This window comes from Papaver somniferum, chromosome 11 (genome assembly GCF_003573695.1).
Source record: "Papaver somniferum cultivar HN1 chromosome 11, ASM357369v1, whole genome shotgun sequence".
In the NCBI taxonomy this organism is placed as follows: Eukaryota; Viridiplantae; Streptophyta; class Magnoliopsida; order Ranunculales; family Papaveraceae; genus Papaver; species Papaver somniferum.
In genome coordinates, this window is record NC_039368.1 from 101,593,504 (window position 1) to 101,615,829 (window position 22,326).

General features: G+C 36.5%; 1 protein-coding gene and 1 non-coding gene across 2 annotated transcripts; both read left to right on the forward strand.

Annotated features, from left to right (window-relative positions):
• The first annotated feature begins 4,647 nt into the window (after window positions 1-4,647).
• On the forward strand, window positions 4,648-13,938 carry LOC113320299 (probable UDP-N-acetylglucosamine--peptide N-acetylglucosaminyltransferase SPINDLY). Its single transcript, XM_026568224.1, has 18 exons — window positions 4,648-5,927; window positions 6,105-6,545; window positions 7,418-7,579; window positions 7,684-7,859; window positions 7,962-8,037; window positions 8,250-8,378; window positions 8,560-8,679; window positions 8,844-8,912; window positions 9,022-9,103; window positions 9,446-9,540; window positions 9,702-9,766; window positions 10,036-10,234; window positions 10,359-10,553; window positions 11,199-11,293; window positions 11,426-11,561; window positions 11,701-11,918; window positions 12,301-12,428; window positions 13,061-13,938. The coding sequence occupies exons 2-18, from the start codon at window positions 6,132-6,134 to the stop codon at window positions 13,534-13,536; spliced, it is 2,835 nt and encodes a 944-aa protein (XP_026424009.1). The 5' UTR covers window positions 4,648-5,927; window positions 6,105-6,131; the 3' UTR covers window positions 13,537-13,938.
• A 2,463-nt stretch (window positions 13,939-16,401) lies between these two features.
• LOC113325630 lies at window positions 16,402-16,524 on the forward strand. The gene has a single exon (XR_003348087.1). It is a non-coding gene; the product is annotated as a small nucleolar RNA snoR80 (small nucleolar RNA).
• The last annotated feature ends 5,802 nt before the right edge of the window (window positions 16,525-22,326 follow it).

Consider the following 22,326-nt stretch of genomic DNA (forward strand, 5'->3'; position numbering starts at 1 on the left):
GCTTCAGATCATTCCCCTCTTTTTGGTTATGCTTTTGAAAATCCGAGGCATACAAGAGCTCCTTTTAGATTTCAAAAGATGTGGCTTTCTCATCCAGATTTTATGCGCTTGGTTGAGGATAATTGGAAAATGAGGATGGATGGTACTCCACCTTTTGGTTTTGCTAGAAAATTTAAGAGGTTGAAGGATACTTTAAAATTTTGTAATAGAATGGTTTATGGAGATTTGCAATTTCAGTTGAAACAGGCTGAGATTAAACTTGAGACGGAGAATGATATTTTAGATTATGATACCGCTAATGAAATTCAGTTTGCTAAGGTAATAGATGCAAAGAAAGAAGTTGATGATATTCGAACAACTGTGGCAGTTCAACTCAAGATAAAGTCGAGAGATACTTGGTTGGAGGATGGTGATCAAAACACTCGTTTTTTTCATAAAAATATTCGGATGAGGAGAAACCAAAATACAATCTCAGAACTTAAGATTTCCGCTAACTCTGCTTTGTTTTTGCAGGATGAAAAAAAAGACTATAGTTAATTATTACAAAGACAAGTTCAATGTTGGCGCCACTGATATTGACCCAAGTTTGTTCTAAATAGAGCATGAAAGCATCTCGGCCTCTGAGAGTGCTTTTATGGATGCAACGCCAACTCTAGAGGAAATTAAAGAAGTCGTGTTCGCCTTAGGAGCTGATTCTGCACCTGGTCCGGATGGCTTCTCAGGTTGTTTTTATAGACACTGTTGTGATATTATTTACGGTGATCTTGTTAATGCCATTACAAATTGTTGGGTGATGAGGAAAATTCCTAATGGCATTAATTCAAGTTTTATTGTGCTTCTTCCAAAAAATAATGCATCAGACGCAATTAAGGACTATAAGCCTATTGGTTTGAGTAATTTTTTATTCAAAATCATTTCTAAGATTTTGGCTCCAAGACTTGGTACGATGTTGAATAAATTGATTTCTTAAGAACAAGTTACGTTTATGAAGGGAATGAACATACATGAGAATATTTCTTTGTCCTCTGAGCTATCAATGAAATTGCGACAGTAAGGAAGTATGGGAATGTTGGCCTTAAATTGGACATTGCCCAAGCTTTTGATACGGTAAGTTGGGATTTTGTAGCTGAGGTTTTTCATCAATATGGTTTCTCTGAGAATTGGTGCTCTTGGATTCTTATCATCCTTCACTCGGCTCGGATTTCTATACTAATCAATGGCAGTCCTGAAGGTTTCTTTAGCATTACAAGGGGTTTGCGACAAGTTGATCCTCTTTCACCTTTGATTTTTGTGCTTATTGAAGATGTTTAAGGTCGTAACCTCACTAAATTATTTGCTAATAGAAGCATGAATGTTATGGTTAGCAAGGAAGGTGTGGCTCCTACTCATCTTCTCTTTGCAGATGATATTCTAATTTTTTGCAAAGGTAATCATTATAGCTTGCAGAATTTAATGAATATGCTTGGTATGTACCTAAGAGCCTCTGGAAAATACGCTAATCGTACCAAAAGCAGTTTTACTATGGAGGTGGCACGCTTTCTCGAGGTATTGCTATCTCAATTTTTTTAGACATAGGTAGGGTTGTTTTTTCGGATAAATATTTGGGAATACAACTGAAGACTGGAATTGTGCGCCACATACATGTTCGAAATGTGGTTGAGAAGATTATGGATAAGCTAGCCGATTGGAAGGGTAAGCTCTTATCTTTTCAAGCTAGATTGGTTTTGATTCGTTCAGTTATTTCAAGTTATGTGACTCTGTGGCTGTGTACAAATGGCCAAAGACGATTATTAAGCAAGTTGAAAGAGTCATTCGAAATTTCCTTTAGTCTGGTGATGCGGAAAAGCGAAAATACTTTACAATGCTTTATGATAACATGTGTTGTTTAAGACGTGAAGGTGGCCTAGGTATAAAACGTTTTGGCAGTGGTGAATATGGCCATGCTTATAAGATATGGATTACTATACGTGATTCTGATAAAACATGGGATAGATTTTTGAGGGCCAAGTACTTCAAAATCAATGTAAATTTGATTGATTACAAATTGGGTTCTACGGTTTTCCCTGTAATTAGGTGGGTTTATAATTTTGTGCAGAGGCATACACGCTCTATTATTAGTAATGGTGCGAATACTTCCCTATTTTTTGATAATTGGTGTGATGATTTTTCGATTGCGAAGAGATTAAGGATCAATTCTTTGGGCCCAAATGATATTAAGTCCAAGGTAAGTGATCTAATTGTTGATGGAGTTTGGGTGATTCCACCAAAAACTCGTGCTTTGATGGATAGGCGTAATATCGATGCTGATAACTTGCCAATCATTGCTGGTGGAGAGGATTACAAAATTTTGGATTTGGATAGCAAAGGGGTTTTTTCTGTTAAGTCTGCCAAGGCTACAATTAGAACATCCTTTGAAGATAAGCCAGCCGCAATGTTATTTTCACGCTCCATCATTCATCCAACTTTGGGTGTTCAGTATTGGAAGATTTGGAGAAAAGAATGTTGCGCCTCTGAAGATAATGTGATTAAGAAGACTGGAAGGCTTATGCAAACTCGATGTAGCATTTGAAAGAAGGCTTCAGAATCCGTCAGCCACATTGTTTGGCATTGTCGTTTTGCTAAACGAATTTGGGCTTCGCTTGCTGAAATTTTTGATCTACGGCCAAGCGAAGACTTGGTCGCCTCTTATAAGGATGCCAAAGGACGCAGTAGGATGATCAAGGACTTGTGGCTTGTTGCTAACTGGAAATCACCACGGAATTATGGAAGCTGCATAACAAAACTCACTATGAAGGTGCTACTGTCAATTGGCTTGGTTTTAAAGGCCGGCTCTATCAGGTAATCAGTAACAATTCAATTAGATTGATGGGATTTATGTTCAACACTCTTGAGGATTTGCGCATCTTGAATTACTTCGAAGTTCAGCATAGATCATGTAAAAACTCAACGCCAATTGAGGTTTCTTGGTCGCCACCTAAGGTCGAAGAAATTATGATATCCTGTGATTGAGCTTCTTTAGGGAATCCAGGTCAAGCTGGTGTGGGGGTTTCTTTCAGAGATTCTAATTCACGGATGCTTGGTGCTTTATGTGTTGGTCTCAGCAGGAATTCAAATTTTTATGCGGAAGTTTGCGGTGTTATTTATGGCCTGATGATTGCAAAAAGATGGAATGTGCTGAAGTTTTGCATTAGGTCTGGTTCGATGAGTTGCATCCAAGTTTTGCAAAAGGGAGAAGTTTCTTGGGACTTAGCTCAGAAATGGAGAATGACGTGTGCGTCTTATAGTAGCATCCGCTATACTCATAGCTATAGAGAAGTTAACTTTTCTGCGGATTCCTTGGCCAAACAAGCTTGTTTGTTGGCTGAGGATATAGTTGAGTTTTATGAGGGAAGGCCTTTGTTCTTGCGAGCAATTGAATGGCCTGGTGAGGTTTATTATCGTTTCAAATAGGTCGAGTTCTTTTAGGTGGCCTCACGTCTAGTTAGAACGACATGTCCTAATCTGCTTTGTACATTCTTTTGCTTTTTTATTCTAATTTTTATCGACCGAGTAAAAAAAAGGAAAGGAAAATCCAATTATCCCCATAGAAATAATCATGAAAAAAGTTTGGTTTATATGGAAGGAAAGATATAGCAGATCCTTTGAAAAACAACAACAAACACATACTCAACTAGCTTTAGAAATACAAAGGCATTTAAATTTCTGGCACAAGGACAAATATTTAACCAAACAAGTCTCAACTGGTATAGTGGAAAAACCTGTATGGACATTTCCTAGATTTTCACCAAAGAAACTCAACTTAGATGCAACCTGGATTTCTATGAATGCACTAGCAGGTTTTTCTTTAATCTTCAGACATGATGCAGGGAATTTCGAACGGGGCAGAGCAGGACCCATCACTGCCTCATCCCCAAAAGAAGCAGAAGCTCTAGGGCATTTGCAGGCAGCTTAATGGGCAACAAAGGAGGGATTGTCGAATTTTAGTGTGGAAGGAGACTATAAGAATCTTTTTGACTACTTGAATGGAAAATCATCTCAAATTACTTGGCAGAACCAGACGATCATGGAGGAAATAAAAAAGAGAATTTAATCTTTGTCAAAAACATTTAGTTTTTTTTTTTTTATATTCATAGATCAACAAACAATGCAGCTGATATCCTATCCTTGCTAAGGAGGCTAAATCTTTTCAAACTCTTGTTAATTGGAGGGATGAACCTCCATCTTGAATTTTGCAAGCCTTAGAAATAGATAAAGCGAAAACTACAGGGAGACCCATTTTTCATATTTTTTCCACTGTGAAATCCACGGGCGGAGAAGTTCACGCGCGCACCCATTTTTGGTGAAAAAATCCTCTGAAACCCATTATTTTCTAAAATCATGTTTTCCTGGGATTTTTTTTTCATTGAGAGCGAGGAAAGAACAGGAGTTTTCCATGACTGCCGCTGTATTGAGAAGAAGAGGAAAAAGATTATTATCTGCTTCATTGATCTCTGCTTCTAGATCTGTTGGTGTTGTTTATGGATCTTCTTCTTCCCATTAAAAATATTATTTGAAGTGGTTTTACTGTTGAAAATCGATGTGGGATTTGGAAGTTGAATCGCTGATGCTGTTGACGATTGAGGAGTGTGTTCTGATGGGTTTAATTAGGTCATTATATAGAAGGTTAGGGTTTACTGCAGGTATAAAAATTGAATTACAAGAAGGGGTTTTTGAATTCGTAGATGGAAAGATGGATTTACGGTGGTTGTGTTAGAGTTTACAATGAAGACATGAAGTTGAGTTGCAATAGAGAACACAGAAGGAGAAATTGAAGTTATGTGATGAAATAACAAACAGGCTTGGTTGATTATAAGGTCTGAGAAGGTTAATGGAGCTGTTACTTCCATGGGTTGTTGCTACTGAAGAATAAAGTGGTTGATGGAGGTTTCAAGCAAGAAACTACTGTGATGAACAGAAAGAGAATCTGGTAGTGACTGAAGCTGCAAAATGGTTGAGACACCGGCGGTGATTTGGTTGATGTTGTTGCAGTTAAGATCGGAGCAGGCAGAGGTGATGGCTGAGTTTGAGATCCTGGTGGTATTGAGATTTAGATGAATGTGTTGTTGAGGTTGTGTCTAGTGATATGTTGTTGCAGTAGTGGTTTGAGTTGTTGTTGCAACTATTGATTTGGCAAGAAGATGATGTTGTTGGGTGCTTGAGGCAGAGACTATGAAGATTGATTGGAGTAAAACTGAAGCAAGAGTCTGGATGAATGGGTGAATTAGATGGATGTTTAGGACATTGGGTTTGTCTCTAATTCACAGTTTCAGGGAAGAATGAACTGATATTTTTGGTTGTGAAACTGTGACTGAAATGCTGAATGGCTAGGCCTGTGAGTTTAGAGAAGTTGCAGTACAGTGGTGGTGAATGTAGAATTGAATATGTGGTTGATATTTTCTCATAGGGTTACTATCTTACCAAAAAAAAACAAAAACAAACCCACCGTAAGTGAATTGTTTTACTTTTATTCTACTCGAAACGGAAGAAAAAAAAGTCCTTAACACAAATAACCAGAGGGTAATTTTGTCATCATTCTAATAAAACTAATCAAGGTGTAATAAAAAAATAGGCAGTATATTCACTATTCATCGATGAATATAAAGATTTTATTTTGTGGCAAAGAGAGAGATTTTGTTTGTCTTTTGATTTTGATACAAACATCGGAAAGTAGAAAGAAACATTAAAACCAGCAGGGAGTTCGGAGGTTGAGGCGGGATTCACAAAATCCTTAAACTTCCTCCTCTCTTTCTCGTACTTTCTCTCTCATCTCAAATCCTTAAACTCCACTTTTGTTTTCTTATCCTACGCCACCAACATTCCATCACTCCCGCGGAGAAGCTTTGCCATGTTCTTGCTCTGCTAGCCCCTCATCACCCCCTTCTTTAACTGTAAGTGAGCTCCGAATTCACAATTGTATTCGAATTTGGTTTCTGTCTAGTTTTTTGGGGATTTTTCTTGAAAATCCCCCACAAAAAATAGGATTTTTTTTTATATTAGGGTTTAAGCATAAGTTGTTTTTTTTGTTGGGATTTTAGCGATAAAGTTTGTATTTTTCTTTGATCCAGGAAATTTGTATTGAAAGTTTAAGTTCAATGGTCTGGATGGAGCCTGGGTCTTCTGCTTCAAGTAATGGGAGTAGAGAAAAAGGGGCTATTGTTGAAAATGGGTGTATAAAAGGAGCTGATAATACTAGTGTTTCAGCTGCATATGTATCTCCTTTACGGAACAAATTCGAAGGGAAAGATGCTTTATCATATGCAAATATTCTCAGGTCGAGAAACAAGTTCGCGGACGCTCTTGCTTTGTATGAAAGTATTATTGAAAAGGATGGTACGAATGTTGAAGCGTATATAGGCAAAGGGATTTGCTTACAAATGCAGAATGCAAGTAGTCGGGCGTTTGAAAGTTTTGCTGAAGTTATTAAACTGGAGCCGGAGAATGCTGTTGCACTTACACATTGTGGAATTCTATACAAAGATGAAGGCCACCTAATGGAGGCTGCTGAGGTCTGCTCATTGTTGTTGTACGATTATTATTACTATATCTTTATCTTAATGCAAGGGTACATTGTTGAGATCATTCATTCTGTTTCATGCTTAGTGGTGATCATGTTGTTTGGTTATGTTTTGATTAGTATTCCCATGCTATTCACCTGATTCATGCGTGTTATTCTATAATCCTCTCGATGCAAGGTTTTCTGTAACTTGAGATGCTGTAGTATTTGGTGCATATCTATATTTACATGAAGGTTTTTGAGAACCTCACTGTTGAAACAAAAATGTCAATACTGCTTCAAAAAAGGTCATTAATTAGCAAACCTGTCAAGCTAGGTACATGAAAGGAAACTATAAGAGAAAATGATACTTACCCCGCACATATACTTATTGCTCCGTGGAGTCTGTCACAATTAATTCCATGACACAAGTAGCTATATCTCTACTGATGGTGGAAATATAATTTTATGTTACTAGATTTGATCTGTACACAGATGGCCATCAGTATAAACAAGACTCTGAAAAATCCCTGCAATCTGTAAGTTGTGAAAATGCCCTGACTTTTTTTTTTTTTGGAGGATTAATAATATTTGAGAGATATGGGATTTGAATCTACACCTTGGGCCAGAACCTACTCGAAACGGAATATTTGCTCATTTGAGAATTGAGGTATAAGGGTTATGATGATAGGATATAGATTTCGTCAAGTATCTTTAGAAAAATGTATTCATACTTGAGGCGAGGGTTAGTCTGATGCAATGCTAGCTCTGCAGTATTTTGCCTATACAGTATTCACTTGTTTGTCATCTATATTTTCCTTGTGCTATCCTTTTTAGTTTATGATTGTGGAGCACTCTGAAACTTGGCAACTTTATGTACTGCAGTCATATCAGAAGGCCTTAAAAGCAGATCCTACTTACAAACCAGCTGCTGAATGCCTTGCCATTGTATTGACGGATCTTGGTACTAGTTTAAAGATAGCTGGCAGCACTCATGAGGGAATGCAGAAATATTTTGAAGCTCTCAAAATAGACCCTCACTACGCTGTATTATCTCTTTCCTCTGTCATACGTGTTTTCTTTCTATTGGCTTGTACTTATGCGCTTATGGACTCTGTATGGCTCTGACAAATGTGTATGTTCACCTGTAGCCTGCATATTACAACCTTGGAGTTGTATATTCTGAGATGATGCAATATGATATGGCTCTTAGCTGTTATGAGAAGGCTGCACTGCAAAGGCCTATGTATGCTGAAGCGTATTGTAACATGGGTGTAATTTATAAGAACCGCGGGGATCTGGAGTTGGCTATTTCTTGCTATGAGAGGTAGTTTTTATATTTATATATCTGAGTGTATGCACCTGCTAGCACGGTACATGTAGCATGTATCACGTAAGATGGGACTCACTTTTTGTGTTCTGTGATTAGGTGTTTGGCTGTGTCTCCGAACTTTGATATCGCAAAGAATAACATGGCAATAGCCTTGACGGACCTAGGAACAAAGGTGTGTTTTTATTTTGAGCACTTCGTTTTAGCCGTTCCTGCAACTAGCAGTGTTTATATATCATTTCATCTGTTTCCTAAAAAATAAAAAACCATAATTGTACTCAACTGCGAACATTTGTTTGTAGTTGTGTTTTTTTTTGGTTAAATTGGACTTGTATTTTTTTAGCTGTTACAAGTGGTGAAATTTAATTTGAACTTCCAATTACTTAGGTTAAACTGGAAGGGGACATTAACCAAGGTATTGCATACTATAAGAAGGCTCTGTTCTACAATTGGCACTATGCTGACGCAATGTACAATCTTGGTGTTGCATACGGGGAAATGATGAAATTTGACATGGTATGATATGCATCTGTTTAACCTTGTTCCTTCTTCCTTGGTAAAGTGTGGATTAAAACTTCTATAACTTGCCCTGTAGAGTTGATTAAAACTTCTCCTTGTATAGTACATCTGAAAGTGTTCATGTTTCTTAAGTAATGTCTGACTGAAGCAAATTTATTAAACAACTTCTATTTTGAAGGCTATTGTATTCTATGAACTTGCATTGCACTTTAATCCCAACTGTGCGGAAGCATGCAACAACTTAGGAGTAATATACAAAGACAGAGACAACCTTGACAAAGCTGTAGAATGTTACAAGGTAAGTTTCATCTAAATTTTTTTGTTAGATTAGTATTTTTTTTTTTTTTTTACTTTTATCAAAAAGTCTATTTATTTTTTTTGTGTGTTTTCTCGTCGTTGGTGCTCATACATCAAGTTTTTAAAGGAGATGAATGACATTAATACATTTTCATACTTTTGCAGTGGGCATTGTCAATCAAACCCAACTTCTCACAATCTCTTAATAATCTTGGTGTTGTCTACACTGTCCAGGTTTACTACTTTATTCATCTAAGTGTTATCTCCCATGTACATCTAAATGTTATCTCCCATGTAGATTTATGTTATTAAATCGTTCTATATTGTTAATTTATATTTGAAGGGAAAAATGGATGCTGCAGCAGCCATGATTGAGCAAGCTATCCTAGCAAATCCAACTTATGCAGAGGCTTACAATAACTTAGGTATCTCCTCTCTTTCACATTTATTTATCCTGACCAACTAATGCGTAATGTTGAACCCATATTTGAGGATTATTTTATATTTATGGTGTCCGGTTTCGAGTGACCTTGTATTGTAAGTTTCTGTTTGTGGATCAGTGTCTTTCTTTAGAATGATCCGGGACCGCCTAATGACCTCCATTGGGATTTTCCTTCTTCTTTTTCTTGAATCGACATCTATGAGATGGTGCATTACTTGATGAAATCTAATTTGGAAACTTATCATTTCTTTGTTATATTTTTGGAATCTCTTCGAGTTCAGGCTTTCTCATTATCTTGATGAAATGGCTTCTCTTCAATGAACAGGGGTTCTTTATAGAGATGCGGGCAATATAACTCAGGCTATCGAGGCTTATGAGCAATGTCTTAAAATAGATCCCGATTCACGTAATGCAGGACAGGTATAATTATTTTTCTTGCTAGCTTGGACGCTTCTGATCATAAACTACAATGCTACTTCTTGTTTGTATAGAAGAATTGAAGAAATGGTTCTGTAACTTTACAAGGATACTCCGTGCAATTGTTATATGTGTAATATATCCACTGTTACTATTTCCGACAGAATCGGTTGCTCGCAATGAACTACATAAATGATGGCAAAGATGATAAGCTTTTTGAGGCTCACAGGTATTTGTAGAATTTTTGCCTTCAGCATTCGACGTATAAAATTGTCTTTTTGACTCTTTCACAGAAGGCGGCATTTTGGTACTTTTAATATTGTACCGTGTTCTATTTATTTTCCATACCGCAAACTTGATGTTCAGTGTAATTATTGACTACCATGGAAGAGACAGTTGTAAATCAGCGTAATTGGATCCCCAATATTTAAACAATTCTAACTGATCCAAATCATTTTCTACTTGGAGTCTTAATATGAATTGAAATGTGTAATGCAGGGACTGGGGTAGACGCTTTATGCGGTTATATCAACAGTATGTGTCATGGGACAATCCAAAAGAACCAGAGCGACCGCTTGTTATTGGATACGTTTCTCCGGATTATTTTACTCATTCCGTCTCTTATTTCATTGAGGCACCTCTTATCTATCATGACTACTCAAAATACAAGGTTGTCGTGTATTCAGCTGTTCTTAAGGTAATCTTTTTTTATCTGGCCTTATTTATACAACTACCTCCACGAACATGAGAACCAAAGTTAAATGATGTTATTTTCTTCGTCGCACTAATGTTGTTGTGATTGTTATTCAATTATACTACAGGCAGATGCAAAAACTAACAGATTCAGAGAAAAGGTTTTGAAAAAGGGTGGGATGTGGAGAGATATATATGGAATTGATGAGAAGAAGGTTGCAGTCATGGTTAGAGAAGATAAAATCGACATATTGGTAGAGCTTACTGGTCACACGGCCAACAATAAGTTAGGAATGATGGCTTGCAAACCAGCTCCTATCCAGGTATTTGTCAAGCCCCATCCTTATCCTATATATAATTATTTTTTTCTTACTTTGCTTTTGCATGATCGTGATTGCCTAATCTTTTCACATGTTCCATTCATATTTTTTCAATTAGAGTATTCTGTACTTATTATGGTGTCCAGACATAAATTTTTTTTTTCTTACTTTGTTTTTGCATGATCGTGATTGCGTAATCTTTTCACATGTTCCATTCATATTTTTTTCAATTAGAGTATTCTGTACTTATTATGGTGTCCAGACATAAAATTCTCTTCAATTGCTTGTTCCGTACTAATCTAGGTTCTGATTTGTACTGAAATTGCATCTCCTTATGACTGTTTAATGAATTATAAGGTTTTGAGGCTCTGCAGTTTCTGAAACTGTTTTCTTGGTTTCGCTTCTTTAAGCTTTTTTCATGCATTTATCTTGCAAGTATTAACAATCATTAGATTCTTAAACAAATGCCTTTGTTTCGAACTAGTGGCTCGTCTTTTGGTTGACATGTCTCTCTACAAGACATTGAAATACAGCTGACTGGTTATCTTGTTGTATTCCAAACACCAGAGCCTGAGGCTTTGTAACCGCATAACTTCTTTTTGCTTGTGAATTTAGCTTGATGAGTTGGTCTGTTTGTTTTTATTGTAGGTCACGTGGATTGGATACCCGAACACAACTGGTTTGCCTACCATTGACTATAGAATCACTGATTCGTTTGCCGACCCTTCTGATACAAAGCAAAAGTAAGCCATATTTTCATTATATTTTCAGATTTTGTTCCTTACTTTAATCGCTTGGTTCGTACATATATTCAGCTAAGAATATCGCTTTATAGATTTTAATGGTGAGGATGATTGTGTTGTTAAATATGACAGGCATATTGAGGAGTTGGTTCGGTTGCCTGACTCCTTCCTTTGTTATACACCTTCTCCTGAAGCGGGCCCTGTTTCTCCAACCCCAGCACTTTCAAATGGTTTCGTTACTTTCGGTACCTTCAATAATCTAGCCAAGGTATTTCTTTGGGGAAGAACGAAACCAGCTTGTTTAGTTATAATGTTTGTTTAGTTGTTACTTATTAATCTTTTCCGGATTACTTATTAATGTTTGTTTAGTTGTTACTTATTTTTTTTTGTTGATCAATCTTTTCCAGATTACCCCAAAGGTCTTGGAAGTTTGGGCAAGGATTTTATGCGCTGTTCCAAATTCACGGCTTGTAGTGAAGTGTAAACCGTTCTGCTGTGATAGTATAAGACAGAAATTTCTATCAACATTGGAGCAATTGGGACTAGAATCGCTGCGTGTTGATCTTTTGCCACTGATTCTTCTCAACCATGATCATTTGCAAGCGTACTCCCTCATGGATATTAGGTATGAAATTACCTGGTTAATCCGTTGTTTCTGTATTAGAACATTTATCAGGAAGATCTGTCATTTCCCAGTGCAACTTTATTGATTTACCTAATTGACACTCAAGATCCTCTACGTTTAGGAGGAATTTTGAGTTTTCTATAAAGAAAGTCATTTGATTACCTGGTTGCCTTACACTAATGTTTAACCTCACATACAAAAGGATGTCATAGTTATAAACCTCTAGTTTTTTCGTTTTTTTTTTAATACTGTGATAATTCTGTGCTGAAATTTTAGTTTAGGTTGTTTTTATTCCTTTCAGCTAGCATGTTTGTAAACTCCTGTTGCTTTTGTATTTATCACGTTGAATGTTTTCTGATCTTATTTCATCTTTCCCATTAAGCTTGGATACTTTTCCGTATGCGGGAACAACAACAACTTGCGAATCCTTATATATGGGAGTTCCGTGCGTCACAATGGCCGGTTCTGTTCATGCACATAATGTTGGTGTGAGTCTCCTAAGCAAAGTTGGTGAGTAACATACACTTTATCATGCCATCTACATTTACAGATCCTTATTTTGTCCTGCTAAAAAATTCAACCTTTTGCCTATGATGATGTAGCTATCAGCCTATCATCTCTCGTCTGATGTATTATCAACAACCTTTCCTGGTCAAGTTTGTTTGAAATGATATGGCTTTTAAGAAAGTTATAGCTACTTTAGTTTGCTAGTTCTAATGCTTCGATTCTTAATAGAAGAACTAGTCTCGGAATATCTCTCAGGGTCTCTAACCCCCCGCCCTTTTGTTTTTCTCTAGGCTAATCTGTATATGATATCTCAATTGAAGGGTAACTCCTTACAGTGGTTTAGTTAGTTTTCTTTATTGTTAGACAAAAACACCCAGAATATTTCCAAGCTTGTGAAATTAGGTGATGTCCAAAATAGCTTGGGTAGGATATTTTTTCCTAGCATGGCCTGTGTCTATAACTTCTCTGTTGCAGTTTACGTGTTTCCTGTTTTTTTCATCAATATGCATTTCGTGCTCATTAAATAACAGATCCTAATGATAGGCTTACACCACCTTCATTTCTTCTGAAACGAAATAAAAATAAAAGCAAATTTGGTTACCCTTCTAATGGAAGTTTATCTGAAATAAACACAGGGTTGGGACATCTAGTTGCTAAAACAGAAGATGAGTATGTTAAATTGGCGGTTCAGTTAGCCAACGACGTCACAACTCTTTCCCGCCTAAGGATGAGTCTCCGTGGTCTTATGGTGAAGGCCCCTGTTTGCAACGGATCAAAATTTATTCTGGGGTTGGAATCAAAGTACCGTCAGTTATGGCACAGGTACTGTAGAGGTGACATGCCATCACTCGGACAAATAGAAATAGCCCAAAAACAACTGCAGGAGGAACAGCATCGACAGCAGCAACAGCAACAGCAGCAGCAGGTTGTTATTGATGAGTCAGCAGCTAAATTCTCGGAGTCAACAAGGATTACGACTCCGTCAAAAGCAACTAATTCATCTCCAATCAAGGCCAATGGATTTAGTAAACCAAACTCATCACATTCTACGTCAATCACCTCCTGTAAAGAAGAAAACGGAGTTCAATTGAATTGGCATCCTAATTCATGAAAATCACTTCTTAGTTGTTTTGAGTTGTTCAGTATGCTGCTTTCATCGAAGAAGAGATTATACGGGGAAAGTGATGATTCTGGTCCAGCAATACTTGCTTTTGTATGGGTTGGCCTTTTCAGCTGAATCTCACTTCTCTTTTGAGCCGAATCTTATACTTGTCATACTCCACATGTGTATACTTATTCAAACATTGTGTCAGTGTCGGTGCCAGTGCGAGCAGCCATAGGCACAAGTGTCGAAAGCGTCTCTTCTCGGGGGTACCCTACCTTTAAGGCCCCCCATTTTTTCTTCCTAATATTGTTATACATATTCTTACCTGTCTGTAGATTTAGAAAAATGATGAGGTTCTGTATCTTTCAGCTTTTAATATGAAGGTGATTTAAGATTCCAACTTCTTAGCTTAGTGATCAAGTGATATTTTATTGTGAATTTTGTAGCCCTGAATGGGAAAAAATTCTGGTAATCAGATAAGGTGGTTGGGAATGAGGAATTCAGCACAACTGATGCGTGTAAGCAAGATTGCAAGGCCCTGGATTAGACAGCCTTAACACAGTTTTTTGTTTTTTTTTTTAAAACGGAGCCTTAACACAGTTACACAACGGAAAGTTGCTGAATGACATGCACCGGGGACTATGTACTTAAACTGGAGTACTAGTGGACAGCCGCCTGACTGGTTTGTTTGTGGCTGATTGAAACGTAATTTCTTAGAGCCACATCCAGCTCCCGAAACATTGGACTCTAATTGCCAGGACGCACGGTTAGATTCAGTAAACATATCAAAGCATCGCTGCGTAGGTAAAAGTCAACTTCCCAATGACCCGGAACAATTTTGACCGGACCAAAGAAATAGTACGAGTTATTGACTCGTATTTCTGACTTTTCTCTCTCGCCCTCTCGCGAAAGGTATTTTCTTCTTCTTGTTCGGCTCCTTTAAAATCAATTTCGGTACTTGCAATTTCATAAATCTTTTCCAGTTTCGGTTCTGATTCAATTTATATGTTATGTTCGTTTTGCCCTATGTTAACACATATGCTTTCCCGGTGGTTAACTTTGCCTTTATTATGTATATCCGTCTGTATGATCATATTATGTTTTGATTCACTCACATCATATTCCTATCTGCCTCTCTCTGTATATTTGTATATGTTCGGATTAAACTCAACAGGTAGTCAGCACGTGTGTTGCATGTCGATACTATTTTTCTACTTTCCAAATAATTTGGTGGTAATTCGACACCATTTTTTTTTATTTAAAAATTACCTGTTGTTTGTACTTAAGAATCAATCATTTGTTTTGTTTTGTTTTTTTCTTATAGATTTTTTCAACTTTTTTCTAAGTTATGTCTAATTTTAAGTCATGTCTAACTTTTAAGGAGAAAACATATAAGATTTGGAGACATATAAAAAGAAATCGAAAAACAAAAATTAGATATCATTATTTGTGCTCATTGCATAGCTAATTTAAAGTGCTTTCAAAATATATAAAATTTACAAAAATCGGACATGTAATTTAAAAGATATGAGATTTTTAAATATATAAAAAGTGCATTTACTTTTATGTACCTGTAAACATTCTTTATACCACTTCTTTAAAATCTAACGGCCGATAAGAATGAGGAAGTCTAATGATATAACGGACAATAGCAATAGTTGGGACGGAATTTTACGGTGGAATTTTAAAGTTTGGAGATCCAACAGTTATATTTACTTAAGTTTTGCAATCCCTTGTTGCTATTAAAAGGGGGAGATTTATTTATTTGTGCTTCTTATTCCATTCGAAATAATTGTTTACAAGGCTTATTTGAAGTTAAAATTTACCATTGGATCTTCTTTTTCAAGTTTTAATCCATCCCTGTCACTACTAGATAAGTTCGTATTATTTGTATATGTTCGGATTATTTGTGCTTCTTATTCCATTAGTGACAAGTTCGTATCTAACTTTTTATGCAATTATTCATCCCGATACAATCAAGAGTTCTATTCCCTAAAAAAGTTTATTTATTTTTTTTAATTTATTTCTTTGCTGTACAGGATTTGCATTATTGTGGGAACACTTGTTATTTTCTCTAACTACTCCATATATGTTTTGTGAAACAAAAGAACAGGAAGACTATTCAAAAAAGATCATTCAAATGGAGCACCAAGACACCTCAAATGTTGCATGTATGAGGACGGAGACTAGTGGCGATGCTAGTGTACCTCCATCAAACACATGTGGTAATATCAATCAATGATCGTCTTGAACAACTAAAGTCTACGATGTCAGAAGCTGAAAAAGGTTACAATTCTAAGCTTGGAAGCTATCTGGAAGCATGCGAGAGTTTGACTACTGAATCAGATTTTGAGAAGTTCATTAAAGCAGATGAGGAATTTCGACAGGCTCGAGGGATTTATGAAAACACTAAGTATAAAGTGATGACACTAAAAATCCTTGTGAGTTTAGACAACAGAGTAAGTAGCAGTTGAGTAATTGAATTGCTTCCTTTTTACTTCCATTTGTTGTTGGAATGTGAATTATGTGTTGCTAGTTGGACAACTCTTGCTATTTCTCATCTGATAGTTACCAACCCATAATATAACATATCTGCTTTACTTTTCTTCTTAAGATTTTCTCTGTAACCATGGTCACTTGAGAGTAATTGTAACCATAGCAAGCATGGATAAATAGCCTTGGCTATTCCAAAAACCCTTAATGCGGAGGATCAGTTAGATTAACGTGGGTCCTTCTTGAGATAATGGCTTGCGGTGATGGCACTATTGTGGACTAGTGTTTCTGATTGGGACTCTTCACCCTAACCCTTGGCTGTCTGAGCGCTATTGTTTTCATGTAGTTTTTATTTAATTGTGAAAAATTGCACCCGTTACCAATTCGGGAAGATTGACATTGGTTCTTGAGATAATGGCTTGGGTTGCGATATCTAATCTGTGCCCATTCTGATTCATGTGTTTTCAATAATATGTTATCCAGGAAACTCCACATACGTCCTTTGAAGACACATTTCCAAAACCCTTTTTTGATGAACAGTGGGAGAGTCAATGGATGTCAACTCTATCTTGGAATTTGGAGTTCAGCTTGTTGTGGGAGGGAGCTTAGGCATTGTGTTATGTCAACTGGGTTTCAGATGATGTGATTTAAATTTTATGCCGGCAAACTTGGATTTTCTCCGTTGTACGCGATCATGCATTTGGATTAACTCATTCGAGCATAACTCGAAATTGTTATGTAGTTAGAATTCTACTAACAGTATCAATCGAATTTTTGGTTTATAAATTCGCTGACAATATCAACCGAATTTTCGGGTTAGGAATTTTGCCGATTTCGACAAAGAAGATGAGTCTCTGGCTTGCCGGAATTTCGACAAAGAAGATGAGTCTATGGCTTGCCGCTTCTTCGACTTTGTTGTTTATTTGTTTTTTTTTTGCACTTTGGCATCTACATGATGATTTTCTCTCTCATCTTCTGGATGATTTTTTCTCTCGTCCAGGGACAATTTTGTTTTATTTCTAATTTTCTTTGTTTCTAGTTGTGTTGTTTGTTTTGCAGGATAATCAGGGTTCTGCCTTTTCACATTCTTGACAATTTTCTATGATAAGTGTTATTGTTGGTTTTCTTTTCAAAATTTTGTTCCGGGAGATCCGGTGGAACCTAGCACAGAGCATAAATATTTTCTGGTCCTCACAGCCATCACAAAATGAGAATATATATGAGCTTAATATCCTTCAGAATATGCTTCAGAGATCATGGAGACCATCGGGAAGCTAAAAGATATCAAGTTTTAATAAAGTTGTTTACCTAGTTCACTTGAATTGGGATGTGATTTCAATACAATCATCTGAGTCATTTTATCAAAAGCTTTCGCGGAAAGAATGTAAGATATAAAGATGGCACGGTTTCTGAAACACCAAAAATTTCAGGCCAAAAATCATTCAAACCAGTCAAGATGTAAGAAGAAAACTAGGAACACCAAGCATCACCCATGATGGTGATAACGACATAGAAAAAAACCCTAATTCCCACTCGCTGAATTAACGTGGTCAAAGCCACACCATTTTTAGCTCCTATAATCACTCGCCAGCATCACTGCATTTAATCAAAAAGTAATACTCTTTCCATATCAAGCTCCAAATCCCATGCAATTCAGGAACCACCCAAACTCCAGTAAATTCTCATAACAACTCGAAATCCAAATTAGCAAATAAAGAAAGAAGTGGTTCAAAATTTCAAGAAGCTACCAAATCACCTAAACCCAGCAACAAACTAGCCACTGAGCCACAAACCAAACATCCCTCAACCCTCCCGCAAAAACCAAAACACCAAAACCGGTTAATCCAACCACACCCGAAAACACCAAACCATCCAACCCTCACCAATTATCCATTACCTCCAACATCCCAGAAATTCAACCCCAAACGAATAGCTTCACACTCCCTTCCTGAAGTTGTTCAAGACTCGTCCAATAAATCGAGACACTGGAAAAGACAAGATAGAATCCCTCAAGACTCGGATAGTTCTTTCATCCTTCATAATGTTGGGAGAAAAAGATTACCATAACTTATGGATTGTGATCCACCACTCAAACAACACTGTAGCACTTCTAAAGAGGTTGTGGCGACTTGCCCTGAAAATCCGCAGACAATATGTAATGCAATCTTGGAATGATCATAGTTTAGGGAACGAGATTACAGTTCTAACATTAAACTCCTTCCTGCGAAGTTGCAAGCCATCTGTTTTGTTCCTATTTGAAACAAGGTTGAATGAAAATAACAGAAGAAGGGTTTCCAATTCACTCAACTTCAAAAAATTTAATTATGTTGCTGCTAATGGTAGAAGTGGTGGCCTTGCCATCCTTTGGAAAGACAATGTTGACTTATCAATGGTATCTAAATATCAAAACTTGATTCATTGTATTATTGAATCCAAACTATCTATTCTCAAATAGGAATTGTTATGTGTTTATGTCTCTCCGGCTCACCAACAAAGAGATGGCTTCAGGAGATATATGAAAAAAAAATCATTGCTACAATTTAAAACCTATGGTGTATAATTACGGATTTGAATGTGCTCATGGACCAGTTTGGAAAACAAGGTGTCTCTTCAAACATCGACATAAGTTGCAATGAATTCAGGAATCTGATCCGTGGAGAGAGATATAACTGTTCTTGGATATGCAGGACCGACGTTCACCTGGCCTAACAACCCCATCCAAAATATACCAATCTTAGAAAGGTTAGACAGGGCCATATGCATGACATACTAGAGACTTTTATTCCATGATGCAGCAGTTCTGATCATCTTACCAACAATCAGAAGTGACCACTCTCCTATAATTCTTAACACTATGAGAAAATCACCAAAAAGATAACCAAATTACAAGTTTGAGTTTTATTGGACTGATCACCCACAATTTAAAGAAGTTATTCAATCCAACTAGGATAACTCTACTGGGGACAAAATTTCTAAACTTTAGTCTTTAGGAAAAAGTCTTTGGGCATAGAGCAGGAATTCTTTTTGTGAGACAAAGAAGGAGATATAATGTGAGAAATAAAAGGTGGTTGGCTTGCAGGCTGCAACACACTTGCTAAAACAATAGAAGCATAGAAAAAAATTGCAACAAGATTGTTAGCTCATACTGCATGGACAATTTTTTTTTGCAGGAGCGAAACAAATCAAAATGGGTATCAGAATTTGACAAGAATACTCAGGTATTTCATGTAAAAATAAGATATTTGCTCTAAGAAATCCTAATGGAGAGTGGATTTCAGATCACGGCCAAATTAGAGATAATCTTATTAATCACTTCAAAGATATGTTCTCTAATGACAATAATATGGATCCAAATTCTTTGTCTTTTGATAATCCTAACAAGTGAACCAATATGATTGCGGTGTCTTAGCTCAAGTCATAGTGTTGATTAAATCCTTAATGTTGTGAAAAAGATGGGGTCTCTGAAATCTCCGGGATCGGATGGATATACAACTCTCGTCTATAAAAAATGTTGGAAGGTTGTATTGGCAGGAAGTTGTACAACTAATTCGAGACTGTTTCAGGTAATCAACCATCCCTCAATGTCTAAATTGCGCCTATCTTGCTCTTATTCCCAAGAAAAAGAATGTTGAATCCGTAGTTGATTACATACCCATCACACTTTGCAATGTCCTATACTAAGTTGTCACTAAGATTATCACCAGTAGACTAAGCCCTTTTCTCGATAGTCTAATAAAGAAAAATTAATCTGCTTTTATAACAGACAGGCAAATCCTAGACAATATAGTGACAGCTCACGAGTTATTTCATTCTTTGCACTTCTCTAACAATAGTTCTCAAGGATCTTTTGTATTGAAATTAGACATGAGAAAAGCTCATGATCGAGTTGATTGGGATTTTCTTAGTCAAGCTCTATTGAATATAAACATCACATATAGAGCATATGCACTTAATATGAGTAATGTTAAAACCACAACCTTCTCTATCTTGCTTAGCAGCCAACTTGAAGGTTTCTTCTTGGGAGAAAGATGGATACTGCAAGGACGCCCATTATCTCCTTATCTGTTTATTATCAGTGCTCACTCTTTATCGGGTATTATTCATAAAATGCAATTGGAAGGTCACTAGAGCGGATACAAAATAAATAGATGGGCTCCTAATGTCTCCATATAATGTTTGCTGATGATATTATGTTTTTTGGCAATACTGATACTAATACAATTAATTCAGTACCTTCAGTCTGGCAACAATAATATATAGTGTCGGGACAACTTGTTAACTACTCTAAATCTTCAACTCACTTCAGCAAACATGACTAGACTCATATGCATAGGAATTCATTCAGTTGGGGGTAAAGAGGATGAACAAGAAGAAAAATATTTGGGTATAAAGATTTTGAATCAAGGAAACAAAATACCAAATCTCAATTTCCTCATTGAAAAATTTGATGAGAAACTAGCTGGATGGAAAACATATTCATTATCTAATGCAAGCATAACTATTCTGATTCAAGCTGTGTTAGATCTAATCCTAATTTATTATATGAAAACTTTTATTATACAGAGAGATATTCTCAACAAGCTCAGGAAGATAATTCGTGCACACTAGAGATAAGAGGAATGCACATTTTTTAAAATTGGAGTGGTTCAACATGTCAAAAGAGAAATGAGGTACGCGTCTAAGATCTCTATCAGACCTAAACTTAGCTTTTGTGGAAAAGCTTGCTTGGAGATTTAGCATGGACAAGACTCACTATGGGTGAGAATTCTACAAAAATGTATCTCAAAGGACATCCATTCTGGGACGCAACTATTCCACTACTTGGTGAACGATGTTACCATGGACAATCTTAATAAAATGATGTATATTTCTAGTTGGTAATGGCCGGAGTATAAATATGTTCCCTTAGCCGTGGATGCCTACTACCACTGGTATTATCCCTGTACGTAAAGAAGATATAAATCCTGATGTTATCAAAGTCTATCAACTGATATGTGAATCTATATGCCAATGAAATATGAGCATTGTTCAAAAAAATGTAGACGACTTTACTACAGGTCGGATACAAATGGTCCCAATCAATTTTGCAGTTGAGGACATTATCATCCGGAAGTTCACGACTCAGGCGACTTTACCCCTCTATCTTTTCAGAAAGTTCTATAGAACAACAAGGTGAAACTTCTCAGATGAGGGAGAACCAATTCCCTTGGAAAAAGTTATGGCCACCAAGAGAGTCACACCAAAGATAAAAACAATTGTATGAAGATATCTACACAACGGTATTTTCGTAGAAAAAATAATTGGGAGATTCATAAAAGGAGTTTCCATTGATTGCAACTTTTGCTCAGATGATGTTGAATCTGTCGACCATCTCATGATTTATTGTAATTTTGTTAGGGAAGTTTGGTTTGCCTCTCCACTAGGTTTGCGACTAAATGGTAATAATAAGGTAAACTTTGCTGCTATAATAAATCTCTGATTAAGAAGTAGTGTTGACGAATACTCTATGTCTACGAGAATGTCCATCTGTTGGGCCATATGAAAGACTCACAATGCAAAATCTTTTGAGAAAAAGAGTTACAGAGTGCAAGGTACCCTAGCAATAACATTTTATTGGTTTAACTTGTACTACAACTACAATGAAGAAGGTGAGACTGAAGCAGAGGAGACGGATAATCTTGCATTTAGAACTGAAGAACATGAAGTATGAAAACCCCCACTATACCCAACTATAAAGATCAGTATTGACGCAACCTCGAAAGATGGTTCATACACATATGCTGCAATTTCCAGAGATAACAGGCGAGTCTATTATGGTGATGGTACTAAACTTGGCAGGGATGATGCAGTTGTGTACACTGAAGCTGATGGATTTCTCTTGGAAACTAAATTAGAAACCGCTTAAGTATGTTTGGTGCTTCCATCATCATAGAATGTGACAGTTAGAGTTGTCAAATAGTTCAAGAACAACCCCTTAGAGAATATGGAAGCTAAAGGATAACATTTTAAAATTTATGACTACTCTTAACAATAGCAATGCTTTCAACCACGTGCCAAAGACGACCAATACTGTTGTTTATTCCCTCGCATCCTATGCACCGTATCACAAAGTCCAAACCAAATGGACTAGCCATAATATTCAAGCTAATATTGTTACTCTTTGGAATCAGACAACTTAGCTTTTTTCTTTCGTAATTCAGTCTTGAATACCAAAAAAACAAAATAAACAGAGTCTCTGATTTATTATATATACTAGAGTAAAAATACCAAATATATTTATTAAGTACATAACCAAAACATAAT

Excerpts from the sequence above, each read along its gene's own strand:
- LOC113320299 (XM_026568224.1), top strand. The coding sequence starts at position 6,132 with ATGGTCTGGATGGAGCCTGGGTCTTCTGCTTCAAGTAATGGGAGTAGA. Across the intron at positions 9,767-10,035 it reads AAGCTTTTTGAGGCTCACAG|GGACTGGGGTAGACGCTTTA; the intron begins GTATTTGTAGAA and ends TGTGTAATGCAG. Across the intron at positions 10,235-10,358 it reads TGTATTCAGCTGTTCTTAAG|GCAGATGCAAAAACTAACAG; the intron begins GTAATCTTTTTT and ends ATTATACTACAG.